Genomic DNA, 18,010 nt, shown 5'->3' with positions numbered 1-18,010 from the left:
AAAACTTGATGAGAGTAGATTTGTTTGTGAGACTGAGATTGAATTCTATGTCTAGGTTTATGGGGGTGGGAGTAGCAATAGGATGAACATGAATTTCATTTAGAATTCTGAGGGCAACATGGCCACAGCTGATATCTGTGTTGAATCAGAATTCTCATTTTAGGAATGAGGAGAGGATACTGAGACTCTGAGCAGATTTACCGGGTGCACACAACTAGTGTGCAGCAGAGTTATGACTTGGACCCATGTGTTCTGACCCAAACGCCACACGCTTTGTCAATTCTATGAACTCTCTTTTTTGGGTGATTTATCTGATAAGCCTCTCACCAAAGGTTGGTTAACTTCTACTCTGCATGTCCTGATGTTATACCAGAACACGTGGTGGTATATCCACAACCCTGAGATTTAATTTCATTGCTAAAAATGTTCTTCTCTTTTACTTACTTTGTAAAATTGTAGTTCACATAATCAATCTTCAGAAATTCAAGAGATTCAGAACCTTTTAAATCTGAGATATTTCTTTCCTTGACCATTTGCTCAATTATTTCCATACCAGCTTGAACACCTGTGAAGCAACCAAAAGTAAGTGTTTTCTGATAACAAAGATGATGATGGTGTAATATCATTAAACATATAAGTGAAGCTTACTAAGTAAGCCATGCTCTTAGATACTTAGAAAACAGGATTCTTACAAGGGGGTATTACTGTCCCTGCTTTATAGAAGCAAACACTGGTCCTCAGAGAGACTAATGAAATTGCCCAAGACCCCAGGACAAACAGCATGAAAGATTTCATTATGTGGCTGGGCTAAAGAATATTAACACAACAGTGTGATAGGAAAAGTACAAAGTGTAATCATTATTCATCTTTGCAGATGAAGAAACTAAGCCTCAAAAGGTAATTTTCACCTATGTCACACAGCAAAGAATTGGGGTAGCCAGTATTCAAATCTGGACAATTGGGCTCCATAGTCCATGCCTGACAGCCAGTTTCAGAAAGTTATTCCACCTTGTCCTTTTCCTCCCTCAGATTCCTTAAGTTTGGGAGTTTTAGACCTGAGGTCCATGAACTGTTGGGAACTCTTGAACCCCATTAAATTCTAGTCAAAGATTGTGAGTGGGTTGTGTGTGTGTATCTATCTAACTTTTCAGGGGAGAGGATCCACATTTTCATCACATTTTCAAAGGGTCCAGTACTCCAAAAATGTTAGCAACCACTGCTTGTGTTTAATCCTGGGCTAAACCCACCTTTATATGCACCACAGAACATAGTTCTCTGAGCTCGTGGGAAATAGAGCTCTCTTCCACATTAAAGAGCTTGAGAAACATTAAGTTACACAATAAAGAAGAATGATCTTTTCATTCCTACCTTCTCAAGGAGGAAGCTTTGCCTTTACCCCCTGTTTTGCAGCTTAAGCTCATTTCCACTTATTCTACCCTTGTTGGAGAAGAACAAGAGCAGATTTTATCCTCTGCAATACTGTGAATAATACTGTAATGTTGAGATGTAAAGATAGACTGTAAAGATGGGAAGATGGAACCAGAGGCACTATCAGACTGCTTAGGTTTGAATCAACATTGTCACTTACTAGCTTGTGTGACTCTGCAAGTTACAAAATCTCTCAGTCCCTCACTTTCCTCATATGTAACATGGGGACATTAGTAACTGCGGAGGGGTCTGTTCACACATGTGAAAATAATAGTTTCCAATACTGGTTGGGTATTTGCTCTTGTCAGATTCTCTTCCAAGTGCTTTATACGCTCTGGGATGTTCACTGTATATGCATGTGCAGGAGACAGAGAGAGAGAGAGGGATTATGAATCTGTGGCTGTGTTGGATACGTCTATTGTTCAATGGGATTATTTTTTAGACAACACTTTTTTCCCCAGCCATCCTAGCAGCTCTGGATTACGCCACTAGAGCTTGTCTCAGTCATGAGACAATCCAACATAAGCTTCTGGATTTGGGTCACAGATTCCACCAAGGGAGTTTGCAGCCTGGCCTCTGAAAGCATCCAACTCACCATAGTCCAGAGCTCGCTTAGTAGCCCTTGCCTTGATTCCAGGGTAAATGGTCTCTGTGGATGAGATGTAGAGATTGCACAGGAGGAGACAACCCCAGAGGACTTGGACCATCTTTGTATGCATCTGCAATTAGCCAACATTTATGGTTCCTTTATTATTCTTGACTTTCATTAATCAATTCGATCTAGCATTTCTAGGCTTTCTCACTTTCATTGCTCGCTTTCAGAACTCCATCCATCCATCCATCCATCCATCCATCAAGTAATCATTTATTGAACATACCAGGACATATTCAAGGTGCTGAGGATGTAGAGATGACCTACATGTGGCTCCTGGCCTTTGCTTCCCACAGACTATTGGGTCAATCAGACATACACACACAGGTGATTATAACACAAGATATAATGTGATGCAATACAATGCAAGAGACTTACATTAAATGTAACAATTTGTATGCACCTTGGGAAGGATAATGGGGTGGAATGGGGGATTCTTGACAGTTTTAGAATAAATGAATCAGTAGTTTAGAAAAGTGGCCTCAGTGGATGTGAGGCAACCACTTATTTACTTAAAGACCCTTGACTCTCCTTTGCCCACAGGATGGGTTTAAGCTCTTAGCATGGCAATCAAGGCTCACAACTGGCTCCAAACTTCTTTCAAGCTCCTATCCCTTCTTTCCTGGCCAAGTGGTAGTGCTCTGAGCTGGTCACACTGAGCTATTTGCTATTTTTCAACTTGTCAGTTCTCTCATAATCGAGGGCTTTTTCTTTAGCCCTCCCAATGTAAACACGCATGCACATACATCTGTCCCTTGGTCTCTTTGCCTCTGGGTCACATACCTACACCTGTATGGTGAATGCAACCTCCAGGGCCAGCTCCAAGGTTCCCTCTGGGAAAGCTTCCATCACCATGCTATTTTGAACTGGGCTCATCACCTTCTCTCTATGCTTCCGCTGCACTTTGTACAATATGTATGAATCCGTGCTCATTTGACACATGATGAGCTTGCAGGCAGGCTCATCACTTCCTCCACTATACCTCCAACTTCTACACCAAGCCAGCATCATTTCACATGGATTTTTACAAATGTCTCCTTACTGGCCTCCTCTGTTTCCCTTGCCCCCTCCTAGCTATTCTCCACACTACACCCAGAGTGGCCTTTTAAAATGAAAGTCATCTTGTCACCCCTATTCCCTACCCCATTAAAGCCCTCCAGTGGTTCCCCATCTTACTTGTCATAAAACCCAAAGCCCTTCCACCAGCTGCAAGGCCCTGCTCTGCTCCACACCTCTACCTCCTTATTGACCTCTTTCCTTAACACACATGCCTGGCTCACCTGGCCCCAGCCCCACTAGCTGACTTGATCTTTCTTGATCACTCTAAAAAGCCTGTATCCTGGGGTCTTTGCACTTGTTGTTCCCTCTGCCTGGGAACAACAGTCACCCTCCAGATAATCACATGGCTGGGCCTTTCACTTTCTTCAGGTATCTCAAGTGTTACCTCGGTGAAGCCTCTCCTGACCACTCTATACAAAACACCCTCCCCCATGACCCTGATATTTCTCATGCCTCCCTTGCTTTATTTTTCTCCATAGCACTTGTCATCATCTAGCATTGTCTACAGTTATTTATTTATTTATTTTCTGTCCCTCCTACTGGAACTTTTAGGCTTCTCGGGGAAGAACTTCATTACTGCAGCACCTTGAACTGCAAGTGGCACATAGTAGGCAATCGGCGAATATTGGATGATTGATTGAATGAATGGATGTCTCTTCCTTGAGACCATAAAGTGGACCAGGTATACCTTTTGAGTTCCCACAGTACTCAGGGCAGTCCTTGATCTTAATATGTACCATCCTGCATTGTGATGTCTTTACTTGCCTGTCCCTTCATCACAAAGATTGTGTCTTTTCCGTAACTCCAGAGTCTAGTACAATGCCTCGCATGTAGTAGATACTCACACAAAAAAATCCTAAATAAATATCTTCTCCCAGGAGAGGAACCACATCTTATTCACTGTTATATTGTCAGCACTTGACATAGAATCAATGGTCTCAATAAATTAATGCCACACCGTTTTCCTGATGAATGAGGCATAGATACCAACAGCAACAGTGACATAGATTTCTTTTAAGGATAGTTGAGTGAGTAATCCATTTACAAGCTTTGTTTCTAGTTCTGGAAGTTTATAAGCTGGGTGAGCTATCATTACTGCATTCACACAGATACCCACTGAGTTAACACACAAACATGAAATAAATCAGGGAAGCATTTGTGGGAGTGGCCAAGGAAAAGAAAGTTCTAGGGGTCATGTATTTAGACAGAGGGAGGAATTAGGCCAGGTGGCTCTGGGAAGGATTCAAAGAGGGACTGGGATTCGGAAGCAGTCCAGATAAATGCAAAGGTCTTTGTAAGAGGTGTGTGTGTGGGGTGCGGGGGAGTGTGGAGAGAGAGTCTGTGCGTGGCCAATATAAGCAAGAGGTTGGATAAAAGGGTGTTGTGTCGGCTCTTGGGTAACACCATACAGGTAGGAATGGGATGATGTAGACAAAGGGGTGTTCCAGAGAATTTATTTGAAAGGAACAGAGCAGTCTGACCAGGAAAGGGAATGTTCAAGCAGGGTTGTTGCTAGCTTATCTTCGGCTTTTCTGTGAAATGGGAAAAGGTGCCCTTTGGAGATACACCAGCCTTCCAGCACAAAGTGGTGCCAGTATAAAGTGTTTTAGGAAAACCCCACACCAGCATATTCAGCTTGTGGGGAAAGAAAGGTCTGCTCCCTCACCCCTTGTGCTGGTATTTTGTTTAGTGCTCAAGCTGCCCAACTCATACAGTGGAACTTTGCTCAGATCAGTGAATGCTCATGACGGTGTTTTGCTAGAGGACCATACAGCTGAGAATTAGGTGCCTGTTCTGTAGTGTATAAGCCCAACTTTAGGTATGAGAAGAGGCTGGCTCAGTCAAGCATTCAACCATTATATTTCTCACTTGATTTCCCAGGAGCCCCCTCTGTGTACTTCCTGTGCAGACAAGTTCCTAAACTCATACCTTGTTTCCTGCCTAAAGCCTATGCTTATGCCATTCCCCTTTCCTTAGGCCTGCAGAAACCCTGTGTATCAAGGTCCATTGTAAACATAGCCTTCTTTCTGAAGCCATTTCTGACTCCCCGAAGCTAATCTCATTTCCTTCTGAACCCCTGGTAGAAATATATATTATTCATGTGTATGTTTATTTTCTTACTTATTGTCTGTCTCCTCTATAGAATGTAAGCGCCATGAGGGGAAAGGCCTCATCAGGTTTGGAGGTGCTAGAGCCTGGCTTGGTGTCTTGGACACAGTGAGTGATTAGTAAGTGTTGGTAGGATGAATCAATGACTCATAAATGAAGGAATTGCCCTTTCTCTGATTCTACATTGTTTATGGTTCTCTGCAGAGATGGTTAACGAAGCATTTATACACTAGGAGAGCATGTTCACTCATCAGAACAGATGTTGGCCACAGTCCTGGAGCAGGGTCAGGGAGGTTAGGTATTGGATCATGGGCAGGACAGGGGTAGTCTTTGAGGAGTGGCCAGTATGGTTGGGGTACTGGAGAGTGGGGTGGGGGACTCAGAGAAGTAACTATTTACTGTTAGATACTGAGGTATTTCAATATTTTAACACTTACTATGGCCTTATGCCTTCAGTGTGATGTCCCAGCCCTGTGGAGTTGGTTTGGGTAACACAGGAGAATCTACAGGAAGAACCTGGGCAGCAGTGCTGGGTGCCGGGCTAAGGCGGGGGCCTGAGGATGATTAGGGTGAATACAACACTAAGGGGAGCACAGAGGAATGAGACTGAGAGACAAGGGGAAGGAATTCCAGTAGGAGAGGAGGGTCTCTAATCAAGCAATGAGTAAACTAAGGAGGAAATGTGAGGAGTGGGATAAGCAAGTGTGAGGTCCTCTACATTCTGGGAGGCAGGTTGATATTAACAACATTTATACTCAGGATGGATACAGCAGTTACACCCAGTTGCCATTTGTGCTAGGCCTTCCTTGCTCCTTTAGTTGTCTTGGGTGGGTGGTCCAGGGATCCCGAAGAGGGGGATAGGCAGAGGTGGATGGGACTATGGGAATGAGAGGAACACTCCTGGGGCTTAGATTAGTGGCTATTTATCAACTGTGCTTCCACATTTTAACAAATGGTGGAGGCCATACTGATGTGTAGTAATGCTAGTATCACTGTAGGCAAAGAATTGTAAATGGATATGTCATGCCCAAGCAGGCATAAGAGGGGTTTTTAAAAAAACTGAAGCATAGTTGTTTATAATATTGTGTTAGTTTCAGGTGTATAACAAAGTGATTCAGATCGATCGATCGATCGATCGATCGATCTATCTATCTATCTATCTATCTATATCTATATCTATATCTATATCTATATATATACATCTATATATATATACAGATTATTTCCCATTATAGGCTATTACAAGAGAGGGATCTTTTAAAAAAGGAAGACATATACATAGTAGTAGAAAGCAATGGAAAAAAATGTCAGAACAAAAAGTCTATATCCACTAGACTGTATGCAAAGTAATGTAGAAATTATATCTCTGCCTGGCACATAGTCAAAGCATCAAAGTGCAAATCCCTTTGTATTTTTGTTGGGCACAATAAATATTTGCTAATTGACCAACTGACTGGCTTACAAGATTCTGGTTAACTAAGGAAGGTTTAAAAAAGATTGAAAAAAAAAATGAGACAACCAAATCATCACATAAATAGCTCTCCATTTCTATAGTTAAAAAGCACAATAAGCCAAAGCAGAGATATTACTTGTGAATGGAATAACAATTAAAATAATAAATTTGTGTTTCTCTACCATTTACAAAACTCACAACCATCTTTTGAGGTAAATGTTACTATTATCCTCTCCCCATTTTAGACATCTGGACACTGAGGCTTAGAGAGTCTGAATGACCTGCCCAAGTTCACATAGTAAGTCACACCTGGGAATCAAACCTGTTCTTCTGGCTCCTAATTCTAGTGTTTATAATTTTTTTCATTTAATGACTTGATAAGCTTTAGATTTTTCATTTTCATCTGGCAATTCATTTAAATAGGAGTTGCTTGATGTCATCTTAAATGTGGAAATATTCATTAAGCATCTGGAAATTTTCAAGCATCAAAGTGCAAATCCCTTTGTATTTTTGTTCGGCACAAATGGAATTTTAAATTCCCTTCCAACAGCAGAAACCTGTTTTCACTTCTTGGTTAAAGGAAGTTTCTGAAGTGGTATACTTGGAGAGCCAGGAACTCAAAACTGCACATAGAAAACATATTTTTCCTCTAGAAGTTTTACAAGTGAATTAAATTACTGGGCTATAAAGAGAGGGACTGTACGCACCTTTCACTTGAATTGTTTCATTAGGATGCTAATTTATGGGCAGGGGAGGAATGAAACCTTGTCAAGTAAGGAGATGATTCTAAAAGGTTAAGTAATTTGGCCGACAAGTAAGGGCAGAGTGAGTTGCCTGTTGAAAGAAGAGATCCAAGATGATTTAAAAACCTGCCAACAAGTTACCTATTTTGTTGCTTCTGAGGAATTGTTTCTTTCCAATATTCAAAACCACAGAAGTTACTACATTTCCATACCAATGTCTGGACAAAACAACACTTCTAAATTAGATGGCTGTTACCCGAGCCATTCTGATGACTAGAAATAAAAAAACTCAAGCACTACTTAGAAAATTCCTGAGACAGATCCACTTACCACTCATGAAGGAGAGCTTCGATAGACTATGGAAAAATTGATTAAAGGCATGATGAGTGAATGAAATGTAACCCTTAAAATAGAGGCAAAGTTTGAAAAATTAAGTTCAATTGGCTTAAAGAAGCCTGTTCTATAAGAATATTCCAACCTAATGGTTAAGATAAATAATAAAATTGGTAAGAAGTCTAAATCAACAAGTATGGAATATGGGCAGAACTGGAGAATATTTCAAGGGATTCAGCCCACACATCTGGTTTTGTACCAAGATCTCTAATGACAAAGGCCTTGAAAATTTACACCAAGTCTTTCCTCCCCAAATTCCATACTTCACACAGACCAGTTAAACAATCCAGGCAGGTGGGGAGGTCATTTGCTCTGGCAGGATCTAGGTCACTGATATGGTTTAAGAGCTGTTCCCAAAGCATGGAGATCACAGCAGTTCCTTAATCTTAACCACATCAGCTGAAAGACAAGTTAGAATTTTCTGCCACCATACTGAATTCCCCACAGGAGTGGAGGCAAAAATAAGTCCAGACTATTGAGCATTGCTGAATGATGCAAAATTAACATGTAGTCCAAACCAACTCTCATTTCTGTTTTAGAGCTGTTCACAGCCTTCCTGGTGGGCATGAGTGACATAAAACACAGAACACAGAAAAACCTAGGCAGACAATAATAATTCAGCAAATGTGACAGCTGGCTTTTCAAGCTGTTCTACCAGATCTGGGATACCTCCAGTGAGAGGGTAATTCCCACTGGGAGACTATGCACAGACAGAGACCTGAAGTTTGTTCGTGATTCTTACCTCAAGTAGAGGAAGTGTCCAAAGCTGGGGAGCACCTTCGATTCCCTCTGCCTTTGAAGTCGATGTGTTCTCCACTTGAGCCTTGAACTCAGCTGCTGCAAGGACGAGATAATTAAGTCTGAATCATCTGGTGGTGGATTTTTTTTAAATGCCTCTTTCAAAATGTGATACATAATTGCTTCACTTCAATTACCCAATGACATGAAGGAACACTTCAGTCTCTACCTAAATGAGCAGACAATGCCACCTATGCAATAATTATCTCCCTACATACACACACATGCGCACGCACGCGCACGCTCACACACACACACCTCTGTGAGTGTTATGGCTACTTTACCAGAATGGCTTAAGTCAAGAATTTCAATGTATTGAATAAGATGTTAAACTGTATTGAATTGGAAGAGGAAGAATTTTCCTTTCTGGGATAACAAGTCAGTTTCTCCTGGTCAGGGTGCCTGCAGTGGATGGCTCCACTACTGCCCAGAATATCTTTTGGACTTTTGGTGGATCAGTTTAATTCTGAAAGCATGAGGCTTGATATCTAGGCTGACCTAGTTACCATCTTTATCTTTCAGGGTAGGACCACAGATGGCATCTCTGAATGTCTGCTCCTTTTCAGGTTATTAATGACTTCCTCTCCAAACATGCCTTTGAAGTACGTTAGATAGGTTCATCAACTATTATGTAACTCCTTCCCATTCTCATTCCTCATGTTTTAGTCGTTGCATTTCACATGGCCAGGGACATGGTTATATGAAATGTCTAATGTCTTATTTACAATTTTCTGGGTAAGACAAGGTGACCAACTGTCCCGGTTTTCCGAGGATGCAGGATTTTCGGTACTAACCCCAGGACAGTCCCGGGAAAACTAGGAAGAACAACAGGCACGTTCACTTGGCATTGTCCGCACTTCTGACAAATTTTCAGGTTTCTCATCTAACGTACCTCTAAGTTTATGTACCTGTTTAACGTGAGTTTCCTTAGGGGAAGAGTGGGGATAAAAATAGTACTTACCTTGATAGGTGCTGGTGAAAAAAAGATGTTGATAGCTGTCTTAGTCTGTTTGGGCTGCTACAACAAAATAACAGGCCAGTCTAAGCTAAGCTAAGCTTATAAGCTAAGACCACATAGCTTATAAACAATAGAAATTTATTGCTCACTGTTCTGGAAGCTGGGAGGTCCAAGATTAAGGAGCCCGCATGGTCACGTCTTAGTTAGGCTCCTCTTCCTGGTTCATAGCCAGATCCTCTGGCTGTGTCCTCACACGGTGAAAAGAGCTCAAGATCTCTCTGGAGCCTCTTTTACAAGGCTTTAACCTCCAAGCCCCACCTACTAATATCACTACCTTTAGGGGTTAAGATTTTAACATATGAATTTTGAGGGGACACAAACATTCAGACCACAGCAATAACCTATGAGAATGTGCTTTTAAAACTGTGAAGGGCTGTACAATTTTTATTGATTAGTATGTGGTCATATCAATGGCGATATGAGCCTGAAGACACTCTCCTCATAGAATTATTTACTGTCAGTCATCATAGATTAATTCATTCATTAAATCCAGATATTGGGCACCTATTATGTACAAGTTTCTCTTCAGCAAAAAAGATAAAATTCATGTCCACAAGGAGTTTATCTTCTAGCAGATAGAGATATAAAATAAACAAGCAAACAACAAGACAAAATTAAACGTGTAGACTACAACGTGCTACGAAGGAAATAAGGGTGTGTAGTTGCTGCGGTGGTCTTGTAATTGGGAGGGCAATGTAACTGGGGGAAGTGGGCTTCCTCTTTTAGGATGGTCCAGGAAGGCTTCTCTAAGGAGGTGTATTTGAGCTGAGATCTGAGCATTAGAAGCCAGGCAGGCAAAGCACTGAAGGGAATGGGTGGAGGGAACAGCAAAGGTGGGCCAGTGTGTCTGGAATGTAGCAAGGGCAGAAATAATGATATTAAACATCTAAATGGCTATATCAGGTGGGTAGTTGGAGTTTCGAGGAGCTGGCTGGAAATATGAATTTCCAAGTCATCATCCTAGAGGTGGTATTAAAGCCACAGAGGTGGTGAGATCACCTGAGGCTGTTTTCCCTGGTGCATGTGCTACAGGAGGGATGTGGGATAATTTCAGGTGCAACACAGATAAACACTTGAAATTGCATTGTGACTATTTTTAGTACATTAGGGAAAAAAAAAAAAACAGAACCAGACATGGAAGAAGATGAATGACATGACACATCACATGGGAAAAATTCATAAAGTATCTCTAAATATTTCTGTCCTTTCCTCTGAATCTTCCCCGGGTGGCAGCATCACTCCCTCTCTTCTCTCCCTCTTCTCTGTCTCTGTCTCTCTACCTCTCGTCTCTCCTCCCCAGAGCAGCTTCTTACCTCTACCCTCCTCCCCTGCTCCCCAACTCTCTCCCCACCCATTCCTTTTCTCTGTCAGAAAGACTTAGGTCTTGCTCAGCCTCCTGTTTTTCACATCCATTAACCAGCTGCATAAAAATCTGCTAGACTTAGAAGAAGCTGAATGTTGTAAAATAACAGTATTTTTCCTGGTGCACATGTTAATTTTTCATTTTGGGACACAAGGCCTGAAAGTCTAACCATATTTGGTGAAAACCTGAGTCGTTGTGTATCCTTGGGCTTTTGGCGCAGGATTTGGGGAGAGATCTTGGAAAGGATGGCCTGGATGTAGGATGAGGAGAGAGAATGAAACAGGGGGACTCCAACCCTGCAGCCCTTGAAGGGCTGGCCTCACATGGACCTGCCTGTCCACTCCAACTCTGGGACCTTGGGCAATTTACTTCATTTACTTGGGTTTCAGAACATCATCTATAAAAGTAGGGACCACATTTACTTTGAAGAATCATTATGAGAATTAAACTAAGTGAGCCAGCACATTTAAGTTTCTCCTACAGTGTCAATAAGTTAGAAGCATGGTTACCTGTATTTCCTCTATTATTATTTTCAATTATTAATTTAAAAGTTATTTTGAACAGTTTTTATTTTAAAGAAACATACAGAGCTTAATTTTCATGGTATTTATTTTTTACATTTACCCTCTATTTGGAAATTAATAAAAGCTTTCCCTTTTAAACAAATTTATATACATTTTAAGAAGGGTTGGGTTGATTTATGGGGAAAAAAAGCAAATAACAGTACAACTCATGTGGGATATGGGATAATTTTGGAAAAAGGGGCTCAAATAATTGGAGTTTAGGGAACAAAGAAGAAGAAAGTACAGATAGTTTTATTTCATTTGGGGCCTTAGAAATCAACTGAAGTCTTCCTTTCTGTTCAAGGAATCATTTCAGGGAAAATTTGCCAAATTCATCATTAAAAACAACAACAAAAGCCAGCATCACTATATCCAGTTTTGCTATTTATTTTAGTTTTTCAGATTTAACTAAAGATTTGCTGGGAACTCCTATCTATCCAGCCTACCCACGATGGCAATCTAGAATGCAAGATTAATTATTTCACTTACTAGTGGCTGACAGTGTTAGTCTCTGCAGATCAAGGGACACCTTTAATTAAAACTCAGAAAGAAAAATCATAGTTAACTAGCTAGAATAATTGTTCGTTAAAGAAAAATGTCAAGATACAGTGTTAAGGAACTGAGCATCCTAGTTCTTGGTTTCTAGAATGTCTGGGCTATGCCCGTATAGAAAGAAGCTATCTGATTATGACTTGTTTTAAGCTTGGAAATGAATTATGTTATTCTTTGTGGGAGACAAAAGTGGGAGGGAACAGGGATTCTGTGTATATGGAGGGAAGAGCCAGATAAAGCAGTTTGAGGGCAAAAGATACTTTGAGCTCTTGTCCCTCACCATCCTCCAACATTTTGTAGTTGGTGAAATCTTGTTAAAAGGAAAACTTGAAGAGGGATATGAGAGGAAGAGAAAAATAAGAGCTAACATTTATTGAGCTTTTGTTATGCTCTGGGTATCATCTGTATATTGACTCATTGAATTCCCATCAAGACTGTTTGAGGTAATAATATTATCTCCATTTTATAGATGAGGAAACTGAGAGGTTAAATAATTTTGCCTAAGTTTAGGCATCACAGCTAGTTTATGGAGCCAGAATTCAGGATCCAGGTGTTCTGCTTCCGGGAGTCACTTAACAACTTTGCTAAGCTGCCTTTAGGAAGGTCATTAAAGGGCAACCCACAGTCTAGGGGATGTGGAAGGTGAGGAGAGAGAAGGATGCTGTTGTTAGGCAACACATTTGGTTTTCTGAGCTGCTAATTGAATCTGTGATACATGTGTTTGTTTGAAATTGCTAATTTATTCCTGACCAGAGGAAGCTGCCTGGAATTAGCATGACTCTTAAGAGAGATGACCTTACAGTTCACTCTGGAAGAGCTGGAGAGACATCTGGTAGAATCACCCTATTGCCTGGCAGCCTCTCTCCCTTTCTCCCCAGTTTGGTCCCAGACCATACTCCCATTACGTCTGTGTGATGACATTTCTGGGTGGACACTGATGACTGACTCAGATCATGGCCTCCCCAACCAGTCACACTCTGGAATGATTTATGGCAGTGACTCCCTCCTGGTATGGAAAAGTAAACAAACCTATTTACCCAGTGACCTCCAGTTATTGTCAGTTATCTAAAAGGGAGTTACTTTTTTTATTTTTTGCAGTTCAAAGTGAATTTATATTCATGCAAAAATTTAAATGTACATTCATATAACTTTTATGAAACACGAGGAATATTGTGAACTCAAGCAAACAAGACAGTGTGATACAACTCTGAAACGTCTGAGAATCACTGGTGTGAGGCCAATTCAACTAGACAAGGATTTCTCTAGCTAGGCATTACTGACAGTTTGGTCACACAATTCTTCTATGCAGGGAGCTGTCCTGTGCATTGTAGGATGTGTAGCAGCATCCCTGGCACCCTGGTGTTAGCAGCACCACTCCCTTCTACTCTAATTGTGACAAAAATGTCTCCAGACTCTGCCAAATGTCTCTTGATAGGCCTTTGTTGAGAATCAAGAAAATAAAGTATATTAAACTATTCCATCTAGCCCTTGCAGTAGAAAATATCGCTCCTCTTAAGGATCAGATTCTAGTATCCTAATGATACTTTTCTTAATTATCCAATAAATATGTAAATACATTTTCCTGGTAAAAGATTCAAACAATACTGAAGTTTACAGATCAAACCTGAAAATCCTTAATGTTCCCCTACCCACTTTGCCCCTGTCTCTTGTATGCCTCCTTCTTGTTTGCTTTCCAAGAGTATTTTTATTCTTTCCTTTTAATAGGTTCCAGACATCTTCATTTGGTCCACAGATAGGGTCTTAATCATTTCAACAACTACTGAAGATTTTTTTTTCTAACTTGCATGGATCTAATTTCAACTCACAACATTTTAAAAAGCCCATTTCAATTTCTCACCAAGCACAGCTACCTCAAAAGTCTTTTCCAAGTGTGAAAAACAACCACAACCACAGCAAGATCACATGGTATAGACCAGTTCGTTCCCAAAGTGTGGTTTATGGTAGCATCACATGGAAATCATTAGAAATGCAAATTCTCAAGCTCTTGTCCAGACTTGCTAAATTAGAAACTCTGGAGGTAGGGTCCAGCAATCTGTGTTTTTAACAAGCTCTCTAGGTAATTCTGAGACACTCCAAAGTGTGAGAACTATTGGTATGCAGATTAAAGCTCAAGATTCAGGAAAATGGATTCTATTTGTAAGAAAATATTGAAACTAAGGCCAACCTGACTTTCTCTGGTAGAGACAGAATGAAGAGCTTACTTTTCCAAGCAGGTATATCAAGAATTCTGAGATAAGCATGAGTATCTTTATGTCATTTTAAATCTTGCTTAAACATTGGAGGTGGGGGTTGAGAGTTGTTGAACATGGATAAGACGTGCATTTTCTCCTTGAGAAACTCATAACCTAGGATTGGAGAAAGTCTGGTGTGCAAATAATTGCACTATGGTCTGATGGATAACATTGGAAAGTATGTTCCAGGTGCTCCTGGAGCAAAAGGAAGAAGCAGCATACTCTGCTTAAAAAAAGGGTAGGAAAGGTATTCCAGGTAGAAGGATCAGCATGTGCAAAAGCACAGAAGCAAGCTGACTTGGTGGAGAGGATGTAAAGGGGAGGAGGAGAGGCTTTTTGGAGTAGCGCAGTGTGAGCAGTCTATATGTGAGGGGTCACTAGGAAGACTGAAGAAAGTGGTTTCCAGCTGGATTATAAAGTGTTTTTGTCATGTACAGAAATTTGATTTATATTTAGAAAACTAAAGGAAACTCAACAATAAGAAAACAAACAGCCCAATTAAAGAGTGGGCAGAAGATGTGAACAGACACCTCACTGAAGAAGGTATAGAGATGGCATATAAGTATACGAAAAGATGCTCAGCATTGTCATTAGGTATTTCTGAATGCTTTGAAAGTTGCAGTGCCTGTTGCTTGCAAACATTAAGGTGACATCCTTCAAAAGAGAAATAAACAAATTCTCAAGGAGGGAGATAGTTGAGAGAAGGGGTATATAATATTCTCATAGAACTTCTTTGTTTTGGAGGATCGTCCTCCAGCGTACCTTAAATCTTGGCTGTGTTTTGGAGATGCTCTGGTCCTCTTCCAGTACCCTCCTACACTCCTGTGGTTGGATTACTTCCTCCATCCCAGTGCTTATACTCTATTGGGCAAAGGGTTGAGACAAGGATTCCAGGTGGATTAGTTTTCTATGGTTGTCATAACAAATTACCACAAACTTAGTGGTTTAAAACAAAACCCAAAAGATATTATCTCACTGAATCTTTACAGCATACTTGTCTGGTATATTTTTGTTACCATTTTCATTTTTATAGATTAGTAACTTATCTAGATTTATGTAGTACTCTGAGGTGAACTGTGGTAAATGTTCTCCAAAGATGGACATCATAGTAGCCTTGCACTACTTTCTCCAAGAATTTATTTCAGAGAGAAATAAAGTTATATCTTGCTTAAGGTCACTATTATTTCAGATCTCTGTTAGAGCAGCTGACGCTGTATCCTAACTGATACAGACTCCAAATATAACCATTTTCCAAGTTCTATTATTTCTACTTCTGAAACACCTTCCCTTCTCATCCCAATGTTTTCATTCCCACTGTCATTTCACTAATTTCTTTCTTCTCCCAGTTACCAAAAGAGCCTCCTAACGGGGCTAGTCACTAATCCAGTGGTTCTCAAGGCAATTTTCCTCCTAGGGGATATTTGGCAAAGTTTGGAGATATCTTTGGTTCTCACAACTGAGGGAGGGTGTTCTAGTGGCATTTTGTGGATAGAAATCAGGGCTACTGCTAAATATCCTACAAGGTCCAGGGTGGGCCTCCACAACAAAGACTTATGAGGCCAAAATGTTAATAGTGCTGAGGTTGAGAAACCCTGATCTAATATATCCCCCACATTCTACCAGTGACAGATTTACATTTCAGATCCGACACATGCCCCTTGTGGTATACACCTCTCAGACTCACAGTCTCCTATTATCTTTTGGACAGTCTTCCAACATTTGGAGAAATACAAATATTATAATTCTCACTTCCCCAAGGAAGGATTTCAGACCCTATATTTCAGTCTCCTTTGCAGCCAGGGTTCAGTCTCCCTCAAACAGATGTGTCCTTTTGAGCCTTTGATTTAGAAGAGAACAAGGTGAGAAAACAGGCTCTTTTGGAAGCTTGGCATTTTGCTGGTGCAAAAACATTGGCATTTGAAGGTGGCACCCATTCCCCAGTGGTTCCTGGCAGCAGTGACAGCAGTTTCCTCCAGTGTGGGGTGGGGTGGCAGCAACAGTCCCAGTCATGATAGTTTCCTCATCAGGCCAGTTCTTCAGCATGGATCTGGGCATCACTCCCGGAAGCTTAAGCGGGTGTCACTTCTCCAGCCCTCCCAGAACTCCTCAAGCTATTCAGTATCCTTTTGAATATGCTCCTTTTCTGCTTAGTCAGAGTTATGCTTTATTGCTCAGAACTAAGAACCCTGGTAAAGATCCCCATGCTTAAAACTCTTCAGTGGCTTCGCATACATTCTAGAATGTGTCTCAAATCCTTTGTTTAGCTCAAGGCTTTTCTTTATCTGGGATATACTCATTCTGTCCTCATTGAGCCACTGTATCCACTCTGGCCACACTGAGCCACCCTGGTCCAGCCATCCTTCCTCAATCCCATATTGCTTGCCACGAAAGAACCCTACCAACACAACAATCCTTCCCTGTGTATCCCAACCCCCAGGACTGTTCTTATCTCTATCGTAAACAGGAGACTTTTAATGCTCTACTACAAGAAGGTGATTCACTTACCTGTACACACTGCACAGGTAGGAACATGGCTTTTCAGCACTTAGGATAATATCTGGCGCAAAGCTGATGTTTATTTAATGAATAATGTTTATTTAACGAAGGTCAGACTGTGGACAAGTACTGCCACCTATTGGGAAGAACGTTAATCAACTCTTTTATAATGATTTGGAAAATAGCTATTATGCAAGGATGAAACTTGATGATACTTTCTCATCTAAGTTATCGTTATCATTATTGCCAGACCCTCTGTGGTAGCCAGTCTCCTCCCGGCCCCCAATGGTCCCTGTCTATTGGTACTCATGCCTTTGGGTTGATTCTACCACAATGAAGAGTTTTGTGATCAGTAGACCACAACTGAAGTGATGGTATGTGACTTCTGAAGCTAGATCATTAAAGGCATTGTGCTTCTGCCTTGGTATCTCTGGGATTACTTGCTCTGAGGGAAGCGAGATTCCATGTCATTGGGACACTCAAGTGGCCCCATGGGGAAGTCCATGCAGTGAAAAACTGAGGCTTCCTGCCAGCAGTCATGTGAGTTAGATCGTCTGGCTCGAGTCAAGATTTCAGGTAACTGCAGCCTTGACCAACTGAGTTAAATCTCACGAGACCAAGCCGTGCCCAATTTCCCGATCTATGGAACTTGTGGGACGATAAATGTTTGTTGTCTTAATCTGTTCAGCTTTGAGGTGGCTGTTTTGCAGCGAGAGATTACTAATATACTCTCCGACACAAATTTTGCTCTAACAGGGGGAAACTACCAGAGCCCGGGCTTGGTTTCTCAGAGCGGATGGTGCTGGAGCTGGGCGCCACAAGAAAATGGGGTAAGAACCAGGCACACCAGGGCTTTGCGGAGTGGTGAGCAGTACGGTCTGCAGCATCCCTTCCAACCCTAACGCTCTCCATGCACAACTGTAAAGAGGCGCACACAGTCACCGGCCGCAGAGCGGCGATACCCGCGCCCCGCGGCAGCTCAGCGCCTGCGCAGTGCGCTCCTCGCGCTCCCAAGGGGCGCCGCTGCATGCCGAGTCATCGATCGCGAGTTCCCGAGCGGCCTGGCTCCGCGCAGGCCGCCAGCCGCCCGCTCGCGGGGTGGGCTCTAGGGGGCGCCCTCAAAAGAGGGGC

At 41.6% G+C, this 18,010-nt stretch overlaps 1 protein-coding gene across 1 annotated transcript in view; it reads right to left on the bottom strand.

Moving 5' to 3' along the window:
- The window catches only part of BPIFC (BPI fold containing family C), a 48,517-nt gene extending 30,587 nt beyond the window's left edge, over window positions 1–17,930 (bottom strand). The window contains exons 1-5 of the mRNA XM_010970479.3: window positions 16,889–17,930; window positions 15,146–15,244; window positions 8,580–8,674; window positions 2,024–2,147; window positions 445–565 (exon numbers count right to left, since the gene is read on the bottom strand). Of these exons, the coding sequence (XP_010968781.1) occupies window positions 445–565; window positions 2,024–2,147 (245 nt within the window). The 5' untranslated portion in view covers window positions 8,580–8,674; window positions 15,146–15,244; window positions 16,889–17,930. The remainder of the gene's footprint in view (window positions 1–444; window positions 566–2,023; window positions 2,148–8,579; window positions 8,675–15,145; window positions 15,245–16,888) is intronic.
- Between the last annotated feature and the right edge of the window lie 80 nt (window positions 17,931–18,010).

Source organism: Camelus bactrianus, chromosome 12 (assembly GCF_048773025.1).
Source record: "Camelus bactrianus isolate YW-2024 breed Bactrian camel chromosome 12, ASM4877302v1, whole genome shotgun sequence".
Lineage (NCBI taxonomy): Eukaryota > Metazoa > Chordata > Mammalia > Artiodactyla > Camelidae > Camelus > Camelus bactrianus.
Note: the sequence above shows the minus strand (reverse complement) of the source record. Positions and strands in the feature narration are given on the sequence as shown.